Source organism: Cetorhinus maximus, chromosome 11 (genome assembly GCF_964194155.1).
Source record: "Cetorhinus maximus chromosome 11, sCetMax3.hap1.1, whole genome shotgun sequence".
Classification (NCBI taxonomy): Eukaryota; Metazoa; Chordata; class Chondrichthyes; order Lamniformes; family Cetorhinidae; genus Cetorhinus; species Cetorhinus maximus.
Genome location: NC_135889.1, coordinates 1863399 through 1887072, shown reverse-complemented (window position 1 = coordinate 1887072; position 23674 = coordinate 1863399). Strand labels below are relative to the sequence as shown.

Sequence of the window (23674 nt, the reverse complement as noted above, 5' to 3'; positions counted from 1 at the left end):
GGTACGTGTTAGTAATGAAAAAATGAATGTTTTTACTAGATTTTTATTTGCGTTAGGGAACCTCATGCTGCCCGTGGATGAGGTTTCCAAAAAAGTGCAAAGGTCGCTTAGAACTTTTCATCTGCCCGACAACCATTAGAGGTTGAATGGGCAGCGAGAAATTGGCGTTAATTGATTACTTAATGGCCTTGAGAGGCCTTCTCATTCTTGGCGGGTGCGCTGCCTGTTTCAGAGCGCCCGCCGACCAAACTATCAGACGACTGCACATTGTCTTCCGCACGCTCAGCCGACATCAACACACGCCACTTCACATTCGAGCGGGTCTGACACGCACCCACCCACTGAGTGGAAATTCCTGCCCGTAGTGTATTTGGATTTCCCGGAGGCATTCGATAAGGTGCCACATAAAAGGTTGTTGCACAAGGTAGAGCTCCCAGTATTGGGGGTGATGTACTAGCACGGATTGAGGATTGGTTAACACAGGAGGGAGGGAGTCAGGATTCATGGGTCTTTTTCAGGTTGGAAAGATGTAACTAGTGGAGTGATCCACAAGGTTCAGCCCTAGGGCCTCAATTATTTACTATCTATATTAAAGATTTGGAGGAGGGGGCAGAGTTTAGTGCATCCAAATTTGCTGACAATACAAAAATAGGCGGGAGGGCATGTTGTGATGAGGACATGAGGAATCTGCAAGGGGATATAGACAGGTTGAGTGAGTGGGCAAAAACTTGGAGGATGGAGTTTAATAGTAATGGCTGTCTATTATTTAAATGGAGAGAGACTCCAATACGTTTAGCACAGAGGGATCTGGGTGTTCTTGTGCATGAAACAGAAAAAGTTAGCATGCAGGTGTAGTAAGTAATTAAGGAGACAAATGGTATTTTGGCCTGTATTGCCAGGGGGTTGGAGTTTAAAAATAGGGAAACCTTGTTACAACTGTACAGGGTGTTGGTGAGGCCGCACCTGGGGTACTGTGTACAGTTTTGATCTCTGTATTTAAGAAAGGATAGACTGACATTGGAGGCAGTTCAAAAGAGATTCACTGGGCTGATTCCTGGGATAGAGGGGTTGACTTATCAAGATCGGCTAAACAGGTTAGGCCTTTATTCATTAGAGTTTAGAAGAATGAGGGGTGATCTTATTGAAATGTACAAGATTCTGAGGGGGCTTGACAGGGTAGATGTTGAGAAGCTGTTTCCACTAGTGGGGGAATCTCGAACTAGGGGACATAGTTACAGAATAAGGGGGCACTCATTTAAAACTGAGATGTGAAGAGATTTCTTCTCTCAGAGGGTAGTGACTGTCTGGAATTCTACCCCAGAGAGTTGTGGAGGTTAGATCACAGAGAGTATTTAAAGAGGAGGTAGATAGATTTGTGAGATATCGGGGAGTTGAGGGCTATGAGAAGCTGGCATGAAAGAGGAGTTGAGGCCTGGGGCAGATCAGCCGTGATCTTATTGAATGGTGGGGCAGGCTTGAGGGGCCGAATGGCCTACTCCTGCTCCTATTTTGTATGTCCTTATGTTCACCCTCCCCAGAAGAATGTCCTGCGGCTGCTCTGTGACACCCTTGACTCTGGCACCAGGGTGGCAACATACCATCCTGGAGGCATGTTTGCAGCCACAGAAACATCGACCTGTTCCCCTAATTATGGAATCCCCTATTGCTATTGCTCTTCCGCTCTTTTTCCTTCCCTCCTGTGCGGCGGAATCAACCGTGGTGCCAAAGACTTGGCTTTGGCTGGACTCCTCTGAGGAACCATCACCTTCACCAGTATCCTACGCTGCCTGTGTGGGTGGGGGTCGGGAGGGAGAGTCGGGGCCTGCACTCTTCCACAGGAACCTCCCTGAGGCAGTGCATCATAAAAGTTTTTATATAATGAAGTAGAAATATATTTACACATGTCCCCTCATGTGGCAGTGTCACATGAGCTATGAAATGTGCAAAAAATAATTTTATAAAACCTTCAGGAAACTTCATCCCATCCGAAAAATGCGAAGGCTGCTTGGCCTCTCTGGCTGAGCGCTAACCTTAAGGTTGGACAGGCAGCGCTGATAAGTGCTTGAATTGGTCTTTTAATGGCCTCAATAGGCCCTTGGCAGTTTGGCCGAGTGCTTGTCGAACTGTCAACGGCCTATTAAGGCCATTAAAAAAGCAATTTACCCTATTCCCTGTGGGATATCACAATCTTCCACTCACAAATGCATCCATCAGGTCACAGATGCATCTTCTTCATGGCGAAAACTTTGTGCATTTCGTCCGGGACCGGGACAGCCAGGACGCAAGGGCCATTGGATTCACCCTGATCTGAGGATATCCACAGGTGCAGGGTGCGATTGACTGCACTCACCTGGTGCTCAGGTCTCCATCGCTACACTCAGTGAACTACATCAACCACAAGGGCTTCCACTCACTGAATGTGCAGCTGGTGAGCAACCACCAGAAACACACCCTGCAGGTGTGTGCACGGTTTCCAGGGAGTGTACATGGGTGCACTTTGCACCTTTCCTGCTCTTGTGTCACTGCCCATTAACGCTTCCCGGAGAGAGCCGGTCACCCCTCAGATGGCCAGAGGTGAGTGCGCTGCATGGCTGCCCTGTCAGCCTGCAACATGGGGGGACACGGGTCCAAACCAGGATGCTGAGATTGCAAGGGGCTGTGAGCACCTCCTGCAGTGACTGCTACATGGCCAGTGTTGGTGAGGAGATTGTACAATGTGTTCAGTCCAACTGCTCCGCGGTCCAGTAAAGTGGTGGCGGACTCGCAGTCTGTGTTGGGGGAGGGGGGGTGGTGGAGGGGGGCAGGGGTTAAGGTCTGGAGCGCTTGGTGGCCTTTTGGTGTCTCCGCATTGCTTGTGTGGGTGGGCAGGCTAGGAGCCTGACCTCAATCACATCACTGTGGCTGCGCCTGAACTGTCTCAGTTGCTGAGGAATGCTCAGGTTATACAGGACGTCCCTACTGCCTGGCCACTTCCCTCACTTACCCTGCCCCCCACCTCCATTTCTTGTGCGCGGGATCCAACGCCAGGACAGCAGTTGCCACCCTGCAACCCTCAATAACAGCACAGTCGCCTCCGAGGCTGGATGGCAGTTGCCCCCGGACACCCTACTCTCCCCCCTGATAACAGCTGTCTCCGAGGCAGGGCAGCACTTCACCCAGGCCCCCCGGCACTTCTGAAGCCTGAAAAGCAACAGGAGACCCGGGCAAGTTGAGGGAGCCAAGCGGGTGCCCTGACATATCTCACCAGATTGAGCCCTGGAGCTCCCAGCTGCAGCAATATGTTGGAAGGCGGGTGGAGGTGGCGGGAAGGGTGTTGATTGCAGAGACTGAGGATCCTGGCAGCAGCAGCCCTAAGTCTTTCACGACTGACTGTTAGCATGTTTCTCCTCACCCACTGGTCACAGAACTGATGGGCACCCAGTGCAGAAACTCTCTCCAGTTGCTACCTTAAATGGATTTAAGATGCTATTTATCTCAGAGGGCATTAATTTCCATATTAAGAATGACTATTTTCCTGAAGTACATGGTTGTTATGGGCAGTTAGCAAAAGGCTCCATTTTAAATGGAGTCATTGGCAGCAGCAGAATGATCTACAACCCCTATTTGTAAGCTTATGGCTGGGCATGTCCTTCACTCTTCCCTTACAGCCACGCCTCCTTCATTGAAGGCCATGCCAATGAATGACTCATTTGGGACAAGTTTACATTTTCCATCCAGTGGTTATAAATACTGGAAACCTGGTGCGACACCCAACCGAGGAACCTCAAGAGTGACAATCTGCTCTGTGAATGGTGAATGGCTGTGAGTGACTGATTATCACACCCACCATTAAAGGCTTTCGAGCAGAACGGCTGCTGGGAATATAACTGTTCCATCAATTCCATAGCACAGAGTTAAATATTAAAGCATTCTCTGACAGAAGGTTCAGAAAGTGACAATCATTTACAGGAGAGGAAACAGACCCGGTGATGCGACACTCAGGGGAGGTGTACACAGACTGTGGTGTGATAGTCGGGCTGATGGGGGGATAGTGGAGGAGGTTACAGTGCACCAAAGGCACCTTTGTGTAAACGTTGAAAATATCTTGCTAAAGAGCTTCAGGATCTGTCTCCAGCCCTGCTCTCTCAGTGATCTCACTTTTCTGATCCAGTCAGATCAGTTCAGTGATCATTTCCATTAAGGAGACAGCTCTTTAATTTTTTACACTCTCCCTTCCACTGTTTTAACAATGCTGGATATCAGGATGTAACAGCATTCCTGATGCCCAGTGTTGTTCACAATGGGAAAATGCCAGGCGACAGAGTCTACAATCTGTCTCTGGGCAGTCCTGCCATCGCTCCCAATGAAAATTCCTGCAGCTGACAGTGAAGTTGAAGGAACTAAAAGGAATAACACTGATTCAGTCTCCCACAGCTTGGAAGCCCTCCCTCAGTGTAAAACGATCACAATATCACATTAATATGGAATGCAACATTTACCCTGATGAGTAAACAATATCCTGTATTAATAAAACCCCTTGATGTTTACATTCTCCCGGCACTCAGGCGTGTTACCATTAGTTCAATATTCCACTGCTGATGCTCACTCACTATTACAAAATTCACTGTGATTTGGAGCAGTGTTACTGAATTATAATCTCACCTTGTATATCTGTAGAAAACAGCTACTTGCATCAGCCTCGTCACAGTTAATCGCGCTGTGGGTGTCATCAGTGTCATATTGCAATGCACAAACACAACCTTCACAACCTCAACACCGATTCCAACAACAATGCCGAGTTCAACAACAACAACAACTCCAACAACAACTCCAACAACAACAACAACTCCAACAACTACTCCATCATCAACAACAACTCCAGCAACAACCCCATCGACAACCCCAACAACAACAACTCCAGCAACAACAACTCCAACAACAACAACTCCAACAACAACAACTCCAAAAACAACCCCAACAACAACTACAACAACTCCAACAACAACAACAAAAACTCCAACAACAACAACAACAACAACAACCAAATCACCACCATCATCATCATCAGAAAGCAGTGAATCATCATCGGAAAGCAGTGAATCATCATCGGGAAGCAGTGAATCATCATCGGGAAGCAGTGAATCATCATCGGGAAGCAGTGAATCATCATCGGGAAGCAGCGAATCTTTGGATCAATGCAGTAGAAAGGTAAATGACAGATTTTCTTTTGTAATTTACTTTGAAGGAAGTGACAGTTCTGCTGTCCCCCCTATCGCTCCATCCAAGGGCCCAAACACTCCTTTCAAGTGAAGCAGCATTTCACTTGCACTTCCCTCAATTTAGTCTACTGCATTCGCTCCCAATGCAGTTTCCTCTACATTGGAGAGACCAAACGCAGACTGGGTGACCGTTTTGCAGAATACCTTCGGTCTGTCCTCAAGCATGACCCAGACCTCCCTGTCGCTTGCCATTTCCACACTCCACCCTGCTCTCATGCCCACATGTCCATCCTTGGCCTGCTGCAATGTTCCAGTGAAGCTCAACGCAAACTGGAGGAACAGCACCTCATCTTCCGACTAGGCACTTTACAGCCTTCCGGACTGAATATTGAGTTCAACAACTTTAGATCTTGAACTCTCTCCTCCATCCCCACCCCCCACCCGTTTCTTCCCCCTCCTTTTTGTTTTTTCCAATTTATATAGATTTTTCTTTTCCCACCTATTTCCAATATTTTTAAATGTATTTCCACCCATTGTTTATTTCTACCTTTTAGTATTCCCCCACCCCCACTAGAGCTATCTGTACTTTATCTGTCCTGTCTTCTACTCTTAATTAGCACATTCCTTTAGATAATATCACCACCTTCAACACCTCTTTGTTCTTTTGTCTGTGACATCTTTTGGTTATCTCCACCTATCACTGGCCCTCTATCCAGCTCTACCTGTCCCACCACCCCCTTAAACCAGCTTATATTTCACACCTTTCCTATTTTTACTTAGTTCTGTTGAAGGGTCATGAGGACTCGAAACGTCAACTGTGCTCTTCTCCGCCGATGCTGCCAGACCTGCTGAGTTTTTCCAGGTATTTCTGTTTCTGTTTTTGTGATGGCCCACAATGTCTGGAAAGCCTGTGTGGAAATAGTAGTGTAAATACAGCCAATTTTCAGTGTAAATTCAACTGATTTTCAGTGTAAATATGACTGATTTTCAGTGTAAAGACAGCCAATTTTCAGTGTATATGCGACTGAATTTCAGTGTAAATTCGACTGATTTTCAGTGTAAATATGACTGATTTTCAGTGTAAATACAGCCAATTTTCAGTGTATATGCGACTGAATTTCAGTGTAAATTTGACTGATTTTCAGTGTAAATATGACTGATTTTCAGTGTAAATACAGGCAATCTTAAGCATATATGCGACTGAATTTCAGTGTAAATTTGACTGATTTTCAGTGTAAATATGACTGATTTTCAGTGTAAATACAGCCAATTTTCAGTGTATATGCGACTGAATTTCAGTGTAAATTTGACTAATTTTCAGTGTATATGCGACTGAATTTCAGTGTAAATATGACTGATTTTCAGTGTAAATACAGCCAATTTTCAGTGTATATGCGACTGAATTTCAGTGTAAATTCGACTGATTTTCAGTGTAAATATGACTGATTTTCAGTGTATATGAGACTGAATTTCAGTGTAAATTTGACTGATTTTCAGTGTAAATATGACTGATTTTCAGTGTAAAGACAGCCAATTTTCAGTGTATATGCGACTGAATTTCAGTGTAAATTCGACTGATTTTCAGTGTAAATATGACTGATTTTCAGTGTAAATACAGCCAATTTTCAGTGTATATGCGACTGAATTTCAGTGTAAATTTGACTGATTTTCAGTGTAAATATGACTGATTTTCAGTGTAAATACAGGCAATCTTAAGCATATATGCGACTGAATTTCAGTGTAAATTTGACTAATTTTCAGTGTATATGCGACTGAATTTCAGTGTAAATATGACTGATTTTCAGTGTAAATACAGCCAATTTTCAGTGTATATGCGACTGAATTTCAGTGTAAATTCGACTGATTTTCAGTGTAAATATGACTGATTTTCAGTGTATATGAGACTGAATTTCAGTGTAAATTTGACTGATTTTCAGTGTAAATATGACTGATTTTCAATGTAAATACAGCCAATTTTCAGCGTATATGCGGCTGAATTTCAGTATAAATTCGACTAATTTTCGGTGTAAATATGACTGATTTTCAGTGTAAATAAAGCCAATTTTCAGTGTATATGCGACTGATTTTCAGTGTATATGCGACTGATTTTCAGTGTAAATAAAGCCAATTTTCAGTGTATATGCGACTGATTTTCAGTGTATATGCGACTGATTTTCAGTGTATATGCGACTGATTTTCAGTGTAAATTCGACTGATTTTCAGTGTAAATAAAGCCAATTTTCAGTGTAAATTCGACTGATTTTCAGTGTAAATAAAGCCAATTTTCAGTGTATATGCGACTGATTTTCAGTATAAATTTGACTGAGTTTCAGTGTAAATAAAGCCAATTTTCAGTGTATATGCCACTGAATTTCAGTGTAAATTTGACTGATTTTCAGTGTAAATAGGGCTGATTATCTGTATAAATACAACAGATTTTCAGTGTAAATATGAATTTTCTCCCTATCAGGGGGGCTGAGCGGGAGCAGGCAGCAGCGCGATCGGCTGTGTGCCGCTATTTTAAGGCGCCTCCTGATGTGACAGGCACCCAGAAGCGCTGAGCGCTCCCTGTGTGGTTGGGGGGGAGGAGGGAGAGTCAGGGCCTGTGGTCTGCCGTGCATGTGCGTGAAAGAGCACAGAAACCACCCTGAGGCACGGAGCTTCCTCAGGGAGATTAATTTAACAATAAAACATTGCAAAAAAGAAAAATTCCTCAGGCATGTCCCCTCATCTGACAGTGTCACATGATCTGGGACATGTTTTTGAAATTTCAAAATGGGACAAGACATTTGATTTGATTAGCAAACACTTCATGAAGCCTCATCCCGCCCGTGGATGAGGTTTGGTGATAAATGCGAAGGCCGCCTGGGCTCTCCGCCTGCCACTAACCTTAACCTTGGACGGGCAGCCCTGACAATCAGTTTAATGAGGTAATTAATGGCCTTAACAGGCCTTTGGCAGTTTGGCGGGTGTGCAGCCGATTCCGGTGTCCGCCCGCCGAACTGAAGACCGGAATGATGCGCGGTGACATCGGGGCGCATGCCTCATGTCACCGTGCGTCATTTTATGCATCGGTGTGCAGGCCCACGCCTGCACGCTGAACGGGAGATTCTGGCCTGCGTATTCTCTTTAAAACTTGCTTTCCTACCCATCCTCGTATCATCTGCAACTTTTGCTACAACACACTCAGTTCTTTCATCCACGATATTGATACAAATTGTAAATAGTTCAGGCCCCAGCACTGAATTCGGTGGCACTCCACTAGTTCCAGTTTGTCAACCCAAAAATGGCCCATTTACCCTGAATCTCTGCTTCCTGTTTGTTAGCCAATCCTCCATCCATGCTACTATATCACCCCTGACAGCATAAGCTGTGACACTTTATGGAATGCCTTTTGGAAATCCTAATACACGACATCTACTGTTTCCTCTTTACCCACCCTGCTTTTTACATCCTCAATGAACTCTAATAAATTTGTCAAACTCTATTTCCCATTCACGCAGCCATGTAGACTCTGCCTGATTGTACTGATTTTCTAAATGTCCTGCCACGACCTCCTTAATAATGGATTCTAGCGTTTTCCAATGACAGATGTTCGACTAACTGACCTATAGTTTCCTGCTTTCCGTCTCCTCCTTTATTGAACAGAGGTGTTACATTCGCAGCTTTCTGATCCACTGGGACATTTCCAGAGTCTAGGGAGCTTTGGAAGATTACATGCTTAAATGACACTCTTTATTTTAGATACACTACAGAGGAGGAGACTATTGGTGTTGCAGGAAGAAATATGGTTCAAGAAGAAGAAGGAGTTGGTGGAGGCTTTGGTGGAGGTGTCGCTGGGGTAGGGGAAGGCGTAACAGGCATCAGTGGAATGACAACAGATACAACAGATACAACAGGTACAACCATGGACGAGTAAATGGCTATCAACCTGTAGGAAGAACCAATCCATAAGGCAAAAGGAACTGGAGAGAGTGAAATACAAACTTTGTAAGTATCACCAGAAATTATTTGTTACTTTTTATTTTTATTTCATCTCAGGAGTCACTGGATCACTGAAAATTACAATTGGCCTGTGTTGGTATTTATCCCCATGTGAACTGTATCCTAATCCCGTGTGCCTGCCCAGTTTCTGTATCCTTCCACCTCCCTTTCATTCAGCCTCCTATTTAACCTCATTACCTATCTTTAAATGTTGACATGGTCTGTTGCAGTGGTTTAGTTTACAGTATTAAGATGGGGTTGATTTTTCTGTATGATTCTGATCTTGTATATTTCTATATGGTCACCTCCCAGATGCCACTTATCAAAGCAGAAATACCCAAAGTCTTTCTTCGTAACCCACCTCTCTAACACTTGGGATCAGTCACTCTTTCTGAACTGCCTCCAAGATTTGAATGTCTCCCTTTTGCCCCAGTGACTAGAACTGGACACAATATTCCAAGTGTGGTCTATCCAGAGAACAATACGACTTAATCATGACTTCCTCTGACTGGCCTTCCCTTTTTATCATTCATTCACAGGATGTGGGCATCACAAGCAAAGCTAGAAGTAAATGCCCATCCCTAATTGCCCTTTAGAAGGTGGTTGTGAGCTGCCTTCTTGAATCACTGCAGTCCCTGTGCTGTTTGGGAGGTAATATCAGGATTTTTACCTAGCAACAACTGAAAGAATTACAGTATATTTCCAAGTCAGGATGGTGAGAGGCTTGGAGGGGAATTTCCAGGTGGTGGTGTTCCCATCTATCTGCTGCCCTTTTCCTTCTAGATGGTAGTGGTCATGGGTTTGGAAGGTGCTGTAGAAGGAGCCTTGGTGAGTTGGTGCAGTACATTTTGTAGACTATACACACTGCTGCTACTGTGCATAGGAGGTGAAGTGAGTGAATGTTTAAGATGGTGGATGGGGTGCCAATCAAGCGGGGCTGCTTTGTCCTGGACGGTGTTGAGCTTCCTGAGTGTTGTGGGAGCTGCATTCATCCAGGCAAGTGGAGGGTATTCCATCACATTCCTGACTTGTGCCTTCTGGATGATGCTTTGGGGAGACAGGAAGTGAGTTACTCGCTGCAGGATTCCAAGCCTCTGAGCTGCTCTTGTAGCCACAGTGTTTATATGGCTAGTCCAGTTCAGTTTCTGGTCAATGGTAACCCACAGGATGTTGATAGTGGGGGATGGTGGTAAAGTTGTTGAATGTTAAGGGAGATGGTTGGATTCTGTCTTATTGGAAATGGCATAGGGGGGCGTGGGTGATGATGTGGTGGTAATTGTCACTGGACGAGTATTCCAGAGACCCAGGGTAATCCTCTGGGACCTGAGTTTGAATCCTGCTACGGCAGATGGTGAAATTTGAATTCAATAAAAATCCAGAATTAAAAGCCTGACGATGACAACAAAATCATTGCTGGTTGTCATAAAAACCCATCTGATTCACTCATGCCGTTTAGGGAAGGAAATCTGCTGTCCTTACCTGGCCTACTGCAGACCCACAGCAATGTGGTTGACTCTTAAATGGCCTCTGAACAAGGGCAATTAGGGATGGACAATAAATGCTGGCCTAGCCAGAGATGTCCCATGAACAAATACGAAATAAAGATTTGAGCTGTATATGTTACTTGCCACTTATCAGCCCAGTCTTGCTACACACAGGCATGGAATGCTTCATTGTCAGAGGAGTTGTGAATGGTACTAAACATTGTGAAATCATTAGAGAACATCACTATTCCTGACCTTATTACAGAGGGAAGGACATTGATGAAGCAGCTGAAGATGGTTGGGCTGAGGACACTACCCTGAGGAACTCCTGCAGTGATGTCCTGGAGCTGAGATGACTGACCTCCAACAACCATAACCATCTCCCTTTGTGCTAGGTATGACTCCAACCAGCGGAGAGTTTCCCCCCTGATTCCCATTGACTCCAGTTTTACTAGGGCTCCTTGATGCCACACTCGGTCAAATGCTGCCTTGATGTCAAGGGCAGTCACTCTCACCTCGCCTCAAGAGTTCAGCTCTTTTGTCCATGTTTGTACCAAGGCTGTAATGAGGTCAGGAGCTGAGTGGCCCTGGCAGAACCCAAACTAGGTGTCAGTGAGCAGGTTATTGCTAAGCAAGTGCCGCTTGATAGCACTGTTGATGACCCCTTCCATCACTTTACTGTTGATGGAGAGTAGACTGATGGGACAGTAATTGGCCGGGTTGGATTTGTCCAGCTTTTTATGTACAGGACATACCTGGGCAATTTTCCACATAGCCGGGTAGATGCCAGTGTTGTGGCTGTACTAGAACAGCTTGGCTAGGGGCGCGGCAAGTTCTGGAGCACAAGTCTTCAGTACTATTGCTGGGATATTGTCAGGGCCCATTGCCTTTGCAGTATCCAGTGCCTTCAGCCATTTGTTGATACCACGTGGAGTGAATCGAATTGGCTGAAGACTGACCCCTGTGATGCTGGGGACCTCCGGAGGAGGCCGAGATGGATCATAGAATGCTTCCAGCACAGAAGGAGACTATTTGGCCTGTCCTGTCTGTGCTGGCTCTCAGGAGGATCAATTCACCTAGTGTCACTGAGCTGCCTTCCCTGCTTGGCTCTGCCCAACATGCTGTGATGGATTTTGAACTCCTACCTCTGGACCTTTAGTCCAGCCGTATGGGTTAAAGTCTAGGAACATCATCACTATGTTATTGTATCCTCTACTCCGGAGGAGGCCGAGATGCATTATCCACTCAATATTTCTGGCTGAAGATTGTTGCAAAAGCGCCAGCCTTGGCTTTTGCATTGACCTCCTGGGCTCCACCATCATTGAGGATGGGGATATTTGTGGAGACCCTTTCTCCTGTTAGTTGTTTAATTGTCCGCCACCATTCCCAACTGGATATTTAAAAATTCATTCATTCACAGGATGTGGGCTTCGCGGGCTGGGCCAGCATTTATTGCCCATCCCTAATCACCCTTGAGAAGGTGGTGGTGAGCTGCCTTCTTGAGCCGCTGCAGTCCATGTGGTGTAGGTACACCCACAGTGCTGTTAGGGAGGGAGTTCCAGGATTTTGACCCAGCGACAGTGAAGGAACGGCGATATATTTCCAAGTCAGGATGGTGAGTGACTTGGAGGGGAACTTCCAGGCAGTGGTGTTCCCATCTATCTGCTGCCCTTGTCCTTCTGGGTGGTAGCGGTTGTGGGTTTGGAAGTTGCTGTCGAAGGAGTCTTGGTGAATTTTTGCAGTGCATCTTGTAGATGGTACACACACTGCTGCTACTGTGCATCGGTGGTGGAGAGAGTGAATGCTTGTGGCAAGACTGAAGAGCTTAGCTCTGATCCGTTTGTTGTAGAATCACTTAGTTCTGTCTATCACTTGCTGGTTATGTTGCCTGGCATGCAGGTAGCCCTGTGTTGTAGCTTCACCAGGTTGACACCTCATTTTTCGGTATGCCTGGTGCTGCTCCTGGCATGCCCTCCTGCACTCTTCAATGAACCAGGGTTGATCCCCTGGCTTGATGGTAATGGTAGATATGCCGGGCTATGAGGTTACAGATTGTGTTCGAGTGCAATTCTGCTGCTGCTGATGGCCCACAGTGCCTAATGGATGTCTTGTTTTGAGTTGCTAGACCTTTTCGAAATGTATTCCATTTAGCACGGTGGTAGCACCACACAACACGATGGAGGGTACCCTCAATGTGAAGATGGGACTTCATCCCTACAAGGACTGTGTAATTCTCAATCCTACCGATACTGTCATGGACAGATGCATCTATGACAGTTAGCTTGGTGAGGATGAGGTCAAGTACGTTTTTGCCTCTTCTTTAACGAAAAGGGGAGGTATGTGCTGTGACAGGACGGAGGGCAAGGGTGGAGATTAAATAACAAATGCTTTCATGCTGCAAAGGACAAAGGAGGTGGTAATGGATATAGGAACGATGCAAAAGATGTGTCCAAATAAGGGACGAGTGGCTGGATAAACAATACTGCCCCACCTAATTCTTTTGTCCTTTTCTCTCTTTCCTGAACACCATATACCCAGGAATATTTAGGACCAAGTCCAGCCCTTTTTTTTGAATCCAGTCTTTGTCAGCACCACATTTTATTTCCATGGGGCAGACACTTGGCGTTCAGGCGCGCACTGACACGCTCGAGCGTGAAATAGCTCGTGCGCTGTCCTGGTCGGTAGGCGCGTGTGAGAGTCGGTGGAGCGCCCGCCGACAATTAGGCCCATCAACGGGGCAGGTAACTGGGATTTTTCACTGCCCGTCCAAGGTTACAGTTGGCGAGTGGGTGAATCGGACAGGAGGTCTTTGGCTTTTTCAGGAAACCTCACCCAAGGGCAGGGTGAGGTTTCTGTTATTAGATTAAAATAAATAAAACCCTATGCACAGAATGTTTATAGTGTCTATGCTCAGCTGACTGCTTGAGCTGCGCGGACATTTTTTTCTGGATTTAAAAATCTTTATTTGATACTTGTGAACTGTTCAGCTCCCTGGGGCAGCTCTCTGCCTTCAGGGATCTTTCTGTGCGTGCTCCCCCCATGCCTGCGCTGACTTCAGCGCTCGCCCTCCTCCCAGGCAGCACTGATCATAGTGCCCGCGCTTCACACTGACTGGCCGGTAAATGATCGCGGGCGGCGGCCTGTGCTCTGGCCCCTCCCAGGCCTGTCCACTGTGCCTGCCCAAATCAAACTCCCGCCCTATGTGTCTATTTGATCACTGACCTTATCTGTGACATTTCATACGTTTACATGCATGCACTGTATATGGAATCTGACTTTATTACATTGCTTCACAGTCTGACCTCATCTAATGCTTTGCCATTTCTTACCCCCATGTTATCAACTTCGCCAAATCCCCTGTGCACTTTATTCCCCCCTCCCAGTGCTGCTTCCCGGTTCCTGGCCAGACACCCTCCCAAGGTAATTTAAACCTTTCCAAAAGTGCTCATCAATCACCCCACAAAGGGTACTGGCCCAAGCTTGGTTCAGGTGCAACCTGTCTGGCCTGTTACAGGTCCAATCACCCTCAGAGCTCTCGAACTGTCTCAGGTATCCAAACGCCTCCCTCCTGCACCATCTCTCCAGCCACTCATATGTCTGCGCTATCCTCCCATTTCTATAGTCGCTAGTGGGTGCTACTGTTAGTGATCCACAGATGACTTTTTTGAGGTTCTGCTTGCTAATTTCTGACCCAGCCCCCTAAAGTGTTCCTGCAGGACCACATCCTTCTTTCTAATAATGTCATTGATACCCTTATGGACCATGACCTGTGGCTGTTCTCTCCCCCCCACTCAGGCTGCTCTGTAGCTGTTCAGTGGCATTTCCTGACCCTACAGCAGGGAGGCAACGCGCCATCCTGGGTTCATGCCAGTGAATGTAGAAATGCCTGTGTGTTCCTCTAACTGTCTATCCCCTATCACTGTTGCTTCTTCAATCTTCCTTGTGCATCCCTGCACAGCTGAGCTACCCGTGGTGCCGTGGACTTGGCTCTGGCTGCGCTCCCCAGATGAACCATCACTGTCACCAGCATTCGGAGCTGAGTACTGGCTGGAGAGTGGGCTGCACTCAGGGGACTCCTGCTCTACCTGCCTGGCCCTCGACTGCCTGGTGGCCATTTGTTCCCTCTCTGCGCACGCTTTACTTGTGGAGGTGAATGCGTCAGGTAATGTGCTATGCATGAAACTCTCAGCCTCATGGATGAGCCACGATAACCCCAACTGCTGCTGAAGTCCAAAACCCACAGCTCAGGTCAGTCCAGCCCATGACACTTGCTGCACACTGTCTCCTGGAAAGCCCACCCGGGTGTATACTGAACAGCCCTGAGGTGTCCTGCCATTGCCTGTATTTATTCAACTATTCGTTACATTTATCAGAAATAAGAGTTCAAATTTGAAAGTCAATTTAAGATTGAAAAACTTTGGTTAACTTTGCGAGTTCCTGACATTATTCAGATCCTTACCTTAATATACATTGTTTATATCAATCTTAATTCTCTTGTGCTCTGCCTCTCCTTCCTCTCTTAGAGTCATCGTGTCACAGGGTTAGACAGCACAGAAACAGGCCCTTCAGCCCATCATGTCCATGCCGGCCATCAAACCCCTACCTATTCTAATCCCATTTTCCAGCACTTGGCCCATAGCCCTGTATGCCATGGCATTTCAAGTGCTCATCTAAATACTTCTTCAATGTTATGAGGGTTTCTGCCTCTACCACCCTTTCAGGCAGTGAGTTCCAGATTTCCACCACCCTCTGGGTGAAAAAATTCCTCCTCACATCCCCTCTAAACCTCCTGCCCCTTACCTTAAATTTATTCCCCTTGGTTATTGACACCTCCGCTAAGGGGTAAAGTTTCTTCCTATCTACCCTCTCTATGCCCCTCATAATTTTGTACGCCTCTATCAAGTCCTCCCTTAGCCTTCTCTGCTCTAAGGAAAACAACTGTAGACTATCCAGTCTCTCTTCATAGCTGAAACTCTCCAGCCCAGGCAGCATCCTGGTGAATCTCCTCTGCACTCTCTCTAGTGCAACCACATCCTTCCTGGAGTGTGACAACCAGAACTGGATGCAGTACTCCAACTGTGGCCTAACCAGCGTTTTATACAGTTCCAGCATAACCTCCCTGCTCTTATATTCTATGCCTCGGCTAATAAAGGCAAGTATCCTATATGCCTCCTTAACCACCTTATCTACCTGTCCTGCTGCCTTCTGGGATCTAAGGACATGTACACCAAGGTCCCTCTGATCCTCTGTACTTCCTAGGGCTTGACCATTCATTGTGTATTCCCTTGCCGTGTTAGTCCTCCCAAAATGCATCACCCCACACTTCACTGACCCTGACCTCACTCTCCTAATGCTCACACTTCCTCTGACCTCCGGCTGTTTCACTGTAAAACTCCCACTTCTAGGCTCTCCAGAGTCATAACAATAATCAATATATTTCCCTAGCATGAGTTTATGCAACTGCCTGAGCTTCTAGACAATAAAGAATACACTGTAATCCAACCACCTATGAGGACATAGTGATTTAGTGGTAATGTTTGTGGGCTAATAATCCAGAGGCCCAGGCTCGTGGTCTGGGGGCAAGGGTTCAAATCCGACCATGGCACTGGTGGAATTGAAATTTAATTAATTAATCTGAACTTGAAAGACAGACTCAGGAATGGTGACCATAATTATCGATTGTTGTAGAAACCCATTGGGTTCATGAATCTCCTTTAGGGAAGACAATCTGCCTTACCTGGTCTGGCCCAATGTGACTCCAGAGCTACAGCAATGTGGTTGACTCTGAACTGGCTGAGCAAGCCTCCTAATTCAAGTGTAATGGGGTCAAGCAACTAATTCTGTCCTTGCCAGTGTGAAAGAATAAAACAACCTACCTGCTCTTATGTGATGTCGCTCCATGATGCTTCTCCACTTTTTTGGTTTCTCTCTACCACCAATTCATAAACCCTCTACCCCACCAACAAACCCTCTCCATCCCCACCCCCGCCACCTTTCCATTCCCCTGCTCCACCACCTTCCCAGCCCCTCCCCATGCCCTCCCCCTCCCCACCTTATCCCTCCTCCATCCAGTCCTCCATCCCTCGCTCACTCCCCCACCTCCCCTCTCCCACCCCCTCCCTCTCCCTCTCTCCCTTCCCCGCCCCCCTCCCTTCACAGTCCCGCTCCTCCGCCCCTACCCCCCTTCACTTCCACCAACTCCCTCTCTCCCTCTCCTTCCCCCACCCCTCCCTCTTCCCCCAAGGCCTCTCTGCCCACTCCCTCCCCCTCCCCCTCTGTCCCTCCCCCACCCGTTCCCCCTCTCCCTCCCCCATCCCTTCACCTCCTCTCCCTGCCCCATTCCCTCCCTCTCCCCCTCTCTCCACCCTCTTCTCTCTCTCTCTCTCCTCCTCTCTACCATTTGCTTCCTAAACCCACTGCCCCTTCCCTTTCGTCTCTTCCCCTTTCCCTCTTGCTCCTCCCCTCCACTCTACTCCACCTCTACCCCTTTCCAGCTCCTTATCCCACTACCTCTGCCCCTCACCTGTCCCCTTCCCTCTTAATCCCCCCCCACTCAACGCCCACATCCTCTCACACTCCCCCTTCCCCCTTTCCCTCCCTTTTCAACTCCCCCCTCCTCCTCAGCCTCACGCTCCCCACTCACTACCCACCTCTGACTGCATTACCCCTTCCCAACCCTCTCCTCCTCAGGGCAAACAGACAATACTCCCAGGATTAAACATTAACTCAATGCTGTCACCATAACTGTCCCAGGAGAAACACATCCTTCCCAACATCAGCCCCATTCTACACGCGTCCACCACAAACTCACATTTCTTTTACTGAGAAGAGATTTTTCACCTCATTCACTAACTGAAAATATTCGCCAAGAACCTCCTTGAAAAATTATGAGCCAATTTTCAGCTGAAACTATTAGGAATTCTCATTGAGTGAATTTTGCTGATTTATTACAGATTTCAACAGAAAACTGAAGAGAGAACAGAGACATCAGGACAGAGGGAGGAGATAAACAGGAAGGAAATTCCACCTGGATTAAACTGATAACTTTAAAACATTGTTTCACATTTAATTATAAGTAATTTACTGTTTAAATGTTAGTCGGTTACACTGTAGCTTATTATACTGGTGTTCATGATATTCTCACTGCTCAGTAATGTGTCAATTAACTAAATCATATGATATATTCCATACAATATGTCGCTGTGAAGCTGAATAATAAACAGAATATTGAATTTTTCGGCAACTGGGGCTCTTTCAGTTCAACAACACAGAAACAACTCACACATATTTTATTGAATGTCTGAGATGGTAAAACTCTGCAATCTGATTTGTAACTGCTTTGCCCTAAACTGATCCAACTCGCATTCCACAAACCACCTTGGGTCGCTTGCTTCAGGATGTCTTATAAATCCATTCAACAAATGTACTGACAGTGAAAGGTCAGAGGCACAGAAAGTCACATCAGCAGAGAAACAAGGTGAAGAATATAAACAGGCCACATTTCACTAACTCCTAATAACACTGAAACTGGCGCAGTCTGTTTAACACAAACTGATACATGAGGAGTTCCTGTTCCTGTGAGAGCTCCTGATGTGTCCATTACAGGTTTTTACAGATATTCTCCAAAATTAGCATCATCGGTGCTGCTCAGAGTCGGTTTGTGCATCTTGTAATCAAGAGTTAACTTTTCCTATCTAATATCTAGATGTGTAATAGTGTAACTGGGGTTTGGGAACAGTGAGATTCTCTTGTTCATATCTATTTAATCACACGGCCCTCACAGGCAAGAGCTCCGATGGTGCTGCCTTTGTTTTCTGAAAGGAGAATGCGTTTCCCATTTAGTGAGATGAAGACAGATACAAATCATTCAGCTGCCTTATTTTGCATTCAGTAAAGAGGATAGTTTGTGGTAATTATGGATTTATTTAATGTATAATATACCTTTAAGAAGAATGTTTGTTGATGACTATCACATGACCTTTAATACCCAGTAGGAGTGTAGCGTGGGCTACCTCAGTAGTTAGTGGTGCAGAGATAGAGTTTGAAGTGAAGGCACTCGTGCAGTTGCCTTTGTAAATAAGGCAGGGTCAGGATTTGTCCTAAGACGGGCGGGCTGGGTGGAAGCGGGCGCGAGCGGGGGCGGGTGGGGAGCCGATTGTTACCTGGGATTGGCTGCACATCGCCATTTTACACAGGTGGGCCAATGAAGGCCTCCCCAGCATACGGCGCGGCCGGTAGCGCTCAGCGTTACCTGTGCGGGTGGGGGGAGGAGGGAGAATCGGGGCCAGCGCTCTTTGGTGCATGCGCGTGAGAGAGCGCTTCAATCGCTCTGAGGCACAGAGCTGCCTCAGGGAGATCGAATGGAAGGAAGCTCTTTCCATGATGATGGTGGGGTAGCTTTGTTAGCACAAGATGGAATAAATACAATAGCAAGAAAGGATCTTGGATCAGAAGGTGCAGAATCCACATGGGTGGTGGTAAGAAATAACAAGGGGAAGAAGATATTGGTGGGAGTAGTCTATGGGCCCCCTAACAATAACTATATTATAAGACAGAGAATAAATCAGGAGATAATGAGGGAATGTAAAAAAGGCAGTGCATTAATCGTGGGTGACTTTAATCTTCATGTAGATTTGGAAAATCAAATTGACAGAGGTAGACATGACTAAGAATTCATAGAGTGTATTCGGGACAGTTTCTTTGAACAATATGTTATGGGTCCAACCAGGGTATTTTGGACCTGGTAATGTATAATGAGGCAGGTCTAATAAATGATCTCAGAGTAAAAGACCCCCTAGGAAACAGTGACCATAACATGGTAGAATTTAGCATTCAGTTTGAGAGTGAGATACTTGGGTCAGAAACAACTGTGTTAAACTTAAATAAGGGTAATTACAAAGGAATGAGGGCAGAGTTGGCTGGAGTGGACTGGGAAAGGAGTTTAGCAGAAAAGATGATTGATAAACAATGACAAACATTTAAGAAAATAGTTTGTGATTCACACCAAAGATATATCCCAGTGAGGAAGAGGATTCTAGGAAGGAGATAAACCAGCCATGGTCAAACAAGGAAGTTAAGGACAGTGTCAAATTGAAAGTGAAAACATACAATGTGACAAGGTAAGCCAGAGGATTGGGGAAGTTTTAAAAAACAACAAAAGATGACCAGAAAAGTAATAAAGAGGGAGGGAGGAAATACACTTTGAGTGTAAATTAGCAAGCAACATAAAAACGGACAGTAAGAGCTTCTTTAAATATATAAAAAGGAAGAGAGAGGCCAAAGTGAGCATTAGCCCTTTAGAAAATGAAACCGGGGGGATAATAATAGGGAACCAGGAAATGGCAAAGGAGTTGAATAAATACTTTGGACCAGTCTTCACTGTAGAATGTGCTAATAGCAATCCAAAATTACTACATAATCCAGAGGCAAAATTGGGGTGGGGTAGGAAATAAATACAATAACTAGAGAAAAAGTACCACGGAAAATTTGAGGTTATGCATTTTGTCAGGAACAATAGAGGAGCGGAATATGGTTTAAATGCAGAAAGACTGCAGAAAGCTGCAGCACAGAGGGATCTGGGGGTCCCCGTGCATGAATCCCAAAAGCTAACACACAAGCTCAACAGGTAATGGGGAAGGCAAATGGAATTTTGGCCTTTATTTCAAAGGGAAATAAATATAAAAATAGGGAAGCTAAAATTATACAAGGCACTAGTTAGACCGCACCTAGAATACTGTGAACAGTTTTGGTCCCCTTATCTATGGAAAGATATACTGGCATTGGAGGCAGTCCAGAGAAGATTCACTAGGTTGATCCCGGGGATGGAGGGATTTTCTTTTCAGGAAAGGTTGAGTAGGTTGGTTCTGCATTCACTTAGAGGGAGCACTGAGGGTGGCAAGGGCACAAAGTGTACTCTGGGTGGGGGACTTCAACGTCCATCACCAAGAGTAGCTTGGTAGCACCACTACTGACCGAGCTGGCCGAGTCCTAAATGACATAGCTGCTAGACTGGGTCTGCGGCAGGTGGTGAGGGAACCAGCAAGAGGGAAAAACATACTTGACCTCATCCTCACCAGCCTGCCTGCTGCAGATGCATCTGTCCATGACAGTATCGGTAGGATAGAACCAGGCACAGTCATTGTAGAAAAGAGAAAGTAGTACAAAAATAGGGAAGTCGTGTGAAAAATATACAAGTTACCACCGGATTTTTTTGAATCACAGACGCTTGGGAACAACACCCTGTTTTAACAGTGGCTTGACTGGAATGTAAGGTATACTCTGGGTAAGGGTACTCCTTCATAGGGCCAGGGTAAGACTCGTGGATAATGATGGTGGGGGAGTCAGGGCCGACTGACATTAATGCACTCGGACTTTCGGTGGTCACCTGTTTGATGTTCTGGTCCATCTCTTGCTTCAATTCTTGGGAATCTGTACTTGGGAGGACCTGTTTAAAATCATTGGCCTGGATTTTTCCTATCGTAGGCAGGCTGGGCGGGAGGGGGCGCAGATCTGATTGCCGCCCGCAATCGGCTGTGCGCCGCCATTTTACACGGGCGGGCCAATTAAGGCCCACCCAGCATAACGCCTGGCCGGTAGCGCTCAGCACTACCTGTGCGGAAGGGGGGTAGGAGGGAGAGTCGGGGCCTGTCCTCTTCCATGCAGGCAAGTGCGCATGAGAAAGACAGAGATCACCCTGAGGCACAGGGCTGCCTTGGGGAGATTGAATAGAGATAAAACATTTTAATAAATGATGTAAAAATTGATTTAAACATGTCCCCTCATGTGACAGCATCACATCAATTGGGACATGTTTGTGAATGTGGGAAAATTAATTTATTGATTTTATAAGAGCTTCAGGAAATCTCATTCCGCCCTGAAAAACACAAAGGCCCCCTGGGATTTTCAGCTGCCCACCAATCTTAAGTCTGGATGGGCAGCGTTCTCAACTACATTAATTCATTTCTTAATACCAGTTTATTAAAGGCCCCAATTCCTTTAACTAGTGACCTTCCCTAACATTGCCTCAGCATTGTAGTTAAGGTGGAGGGCTGTAGGGGTACCAACCCTCCAGGGTAGGCCTGGAGTCTCCAGGCATTGACGATCAATCTCCAGGGTATGGCTGTGTGCAAACCTGGAGAACAATCATTGGGACATTTAAAAGGATTGGGTTTTTTTTGGCATTATCTTTGAACATTTCTCTTTACCAGGTTTGAAAGTATAAAATGGATATTTTAAAAATGTGACTTGGATGACAGTCAAGCATTGTTACATTGGGTAATGAGTCTTTTTGCTTTCCAATTGGCAGAGGAATGCAGTACGTTACAAGGGTGGATGTGTCGGCCGACCAATGGCTGGAGTCTGGGAGCAAGTCATGTGATCAAGCCTCCAGGACCACATTCAATCACAGTTGGCAATCCCGCAAAAGTGTGGAGTGCTGGATGTGATAAGCATAGGGAAAAAAGGGAGTATTAAAGGGATTAGCATCCTTGAAAGTGGATATATCACCAGGGCCAGATGAGATGGATCCCAGGCTGTTAAAAGAAGCCAGGGAGGAAATAGCAGAGGGTCTGACCATCATTTTCCAATCCTCACTGAATACAGGTGAGGTGCTGGAGAATTGGAGGACAGCTAACATTGTATTTTCATCTAAAAAGGGGACGAGGGAATGATCAAATAATTACAGGCCAGTCAGCCTGACCTCAGCAGTGGGCAAAATATTGGAATCAATTCTGGATAAACTGTCAGTTAGAAAGGCCCTGATTGATCAGGGACAGTCAGCATGGATTTGTTAAGGGAAGCTGATGTCTAACTAACTTAAGGGAATTTCTTTGAGAAGCTAACAAGGAGGATTGATGAGGGTTGCACAGTCGATGTGGCCTATATGGATTTTTTCAAGGCTTTTGACAAGGTCCCACATGGCAGACTGGTTAAAAATATAAAAGCCCATAGGATCCAGGGGAATGTAGCAAACTGGATACAAAATTAGCTCAGTGGCAGGAAACAAAGGGTCATTTTTGACGGGTGTTTTTGTGACTGGAAGGCTGCTTCTCATGGGGTTCCACAAGGCTCAGTCCTAGGTTCCCTGCTTTTTGTGGTGTATATTAATGATTTGAACTTAACTGTAAGGGACATGATCAGGAAGATCACTAAAATAGCTGCAGACTGCGGGAAGATATCAATGGGCTGGTCTGGGGGATACAAAAGGCAAATGGAGTTCAAACCAGAGAAGTGTGAGGTGATGCATTTAGGGAGGTCAAGCAAGGGAAAGGAATACAGGGTAAATGGGAGGATACTGGCAGGTGTAGAGGAAGTGAGGGACCTTGGAGTGAATGTCTACAGATCAGGTCAAATAAGGTGATTAAGAAGGTGGTTAATATGGAATCCTTTCGTTTATTAGCCGAGGCATAGAATATAAGAGCAGGGAGGTTATGCTGGAATTATATAAAACGTTAGTTAGGCCACAACTTGAGTCCCATGTGCAGTTCTGGTCACCTTGTTACAGAAAGGATGTAATTGCATTCAAGAGGGAACAGAGGAGATTTACCAGGATGTTGCCGGGTTGGCAAATTACAGCGATGAGGAAAAGTAGGCTGGGATTGTTCTCCTTGGAATAGAGGAGGCTGAGGGGAGATTTGGTTGAGGCGTACAAGGTTGTGAGGGGCCTGGAGAGAGTGGATGGGAAGGACCTGTTTCCCTGAGCAGAGAGGTCAGTGAATAGGGGGCATAAATTTCAAGTGTTCGGTAGAAGGATTGGAGGGGGGATGAGGAAATCTTTTCAGTCAAACGGTGAGTGGGGTCTGGAACTCACTGGCTGAAGGGGGAGTAGAGGGAGAAAGCTTCAGCTCATGTAAAAGGTGCCTGGGGGGTATGCACCTGAGTGCAGTAACCTGCAGGGCTATGGACCAGGAGCTGGAAAATGGGGTTAAGCTGGCTGGCTTCTTTCTCAGCTAGAGCAGACATGGTGGGTAGAGTGATTCCCTTCTGTGCCATACATCTTTCTAAATATTC

The 23674-nt window shown here is 46.1% G+C and overlaps 1 protein-coding gene across 2 annotated transcripts in view; it reads left to right on the top strand.

Moving 5' to 3' along the window:
* LOC144686234 (uncharacterized) overlaps window positions 1–17909 on the top strand; it is a 70256-nt gene extending 52347 nt beyond the window's left edge. Inside the window, exons 4-6 of one of the 2 annotated variants that reach the window (XM_078551325.1) lie at window positions 4657–5187; window positions 8943–9188; window positions 17620–17909. In XM_078551325.1, the coding sequence (XP_078407451.1) occupies window positions 4657–5187; window positions 8943–9152 (741 nt within the window). In that variant the 3' untranslated portion in view covers window positions 9153–9188; window positions 17620–17909. Of the gene's footprint in view, window positions 1–4656; window positions 5188–5978; window positions 6003–8942; window positions 9189–17619 lie in introns of those variants that run through there. The other variant, XM_078551326.1, reaches the window with a different exon arrangement.
* Window positions 17910–23674: the final 5765 nt, after the last annotated feature.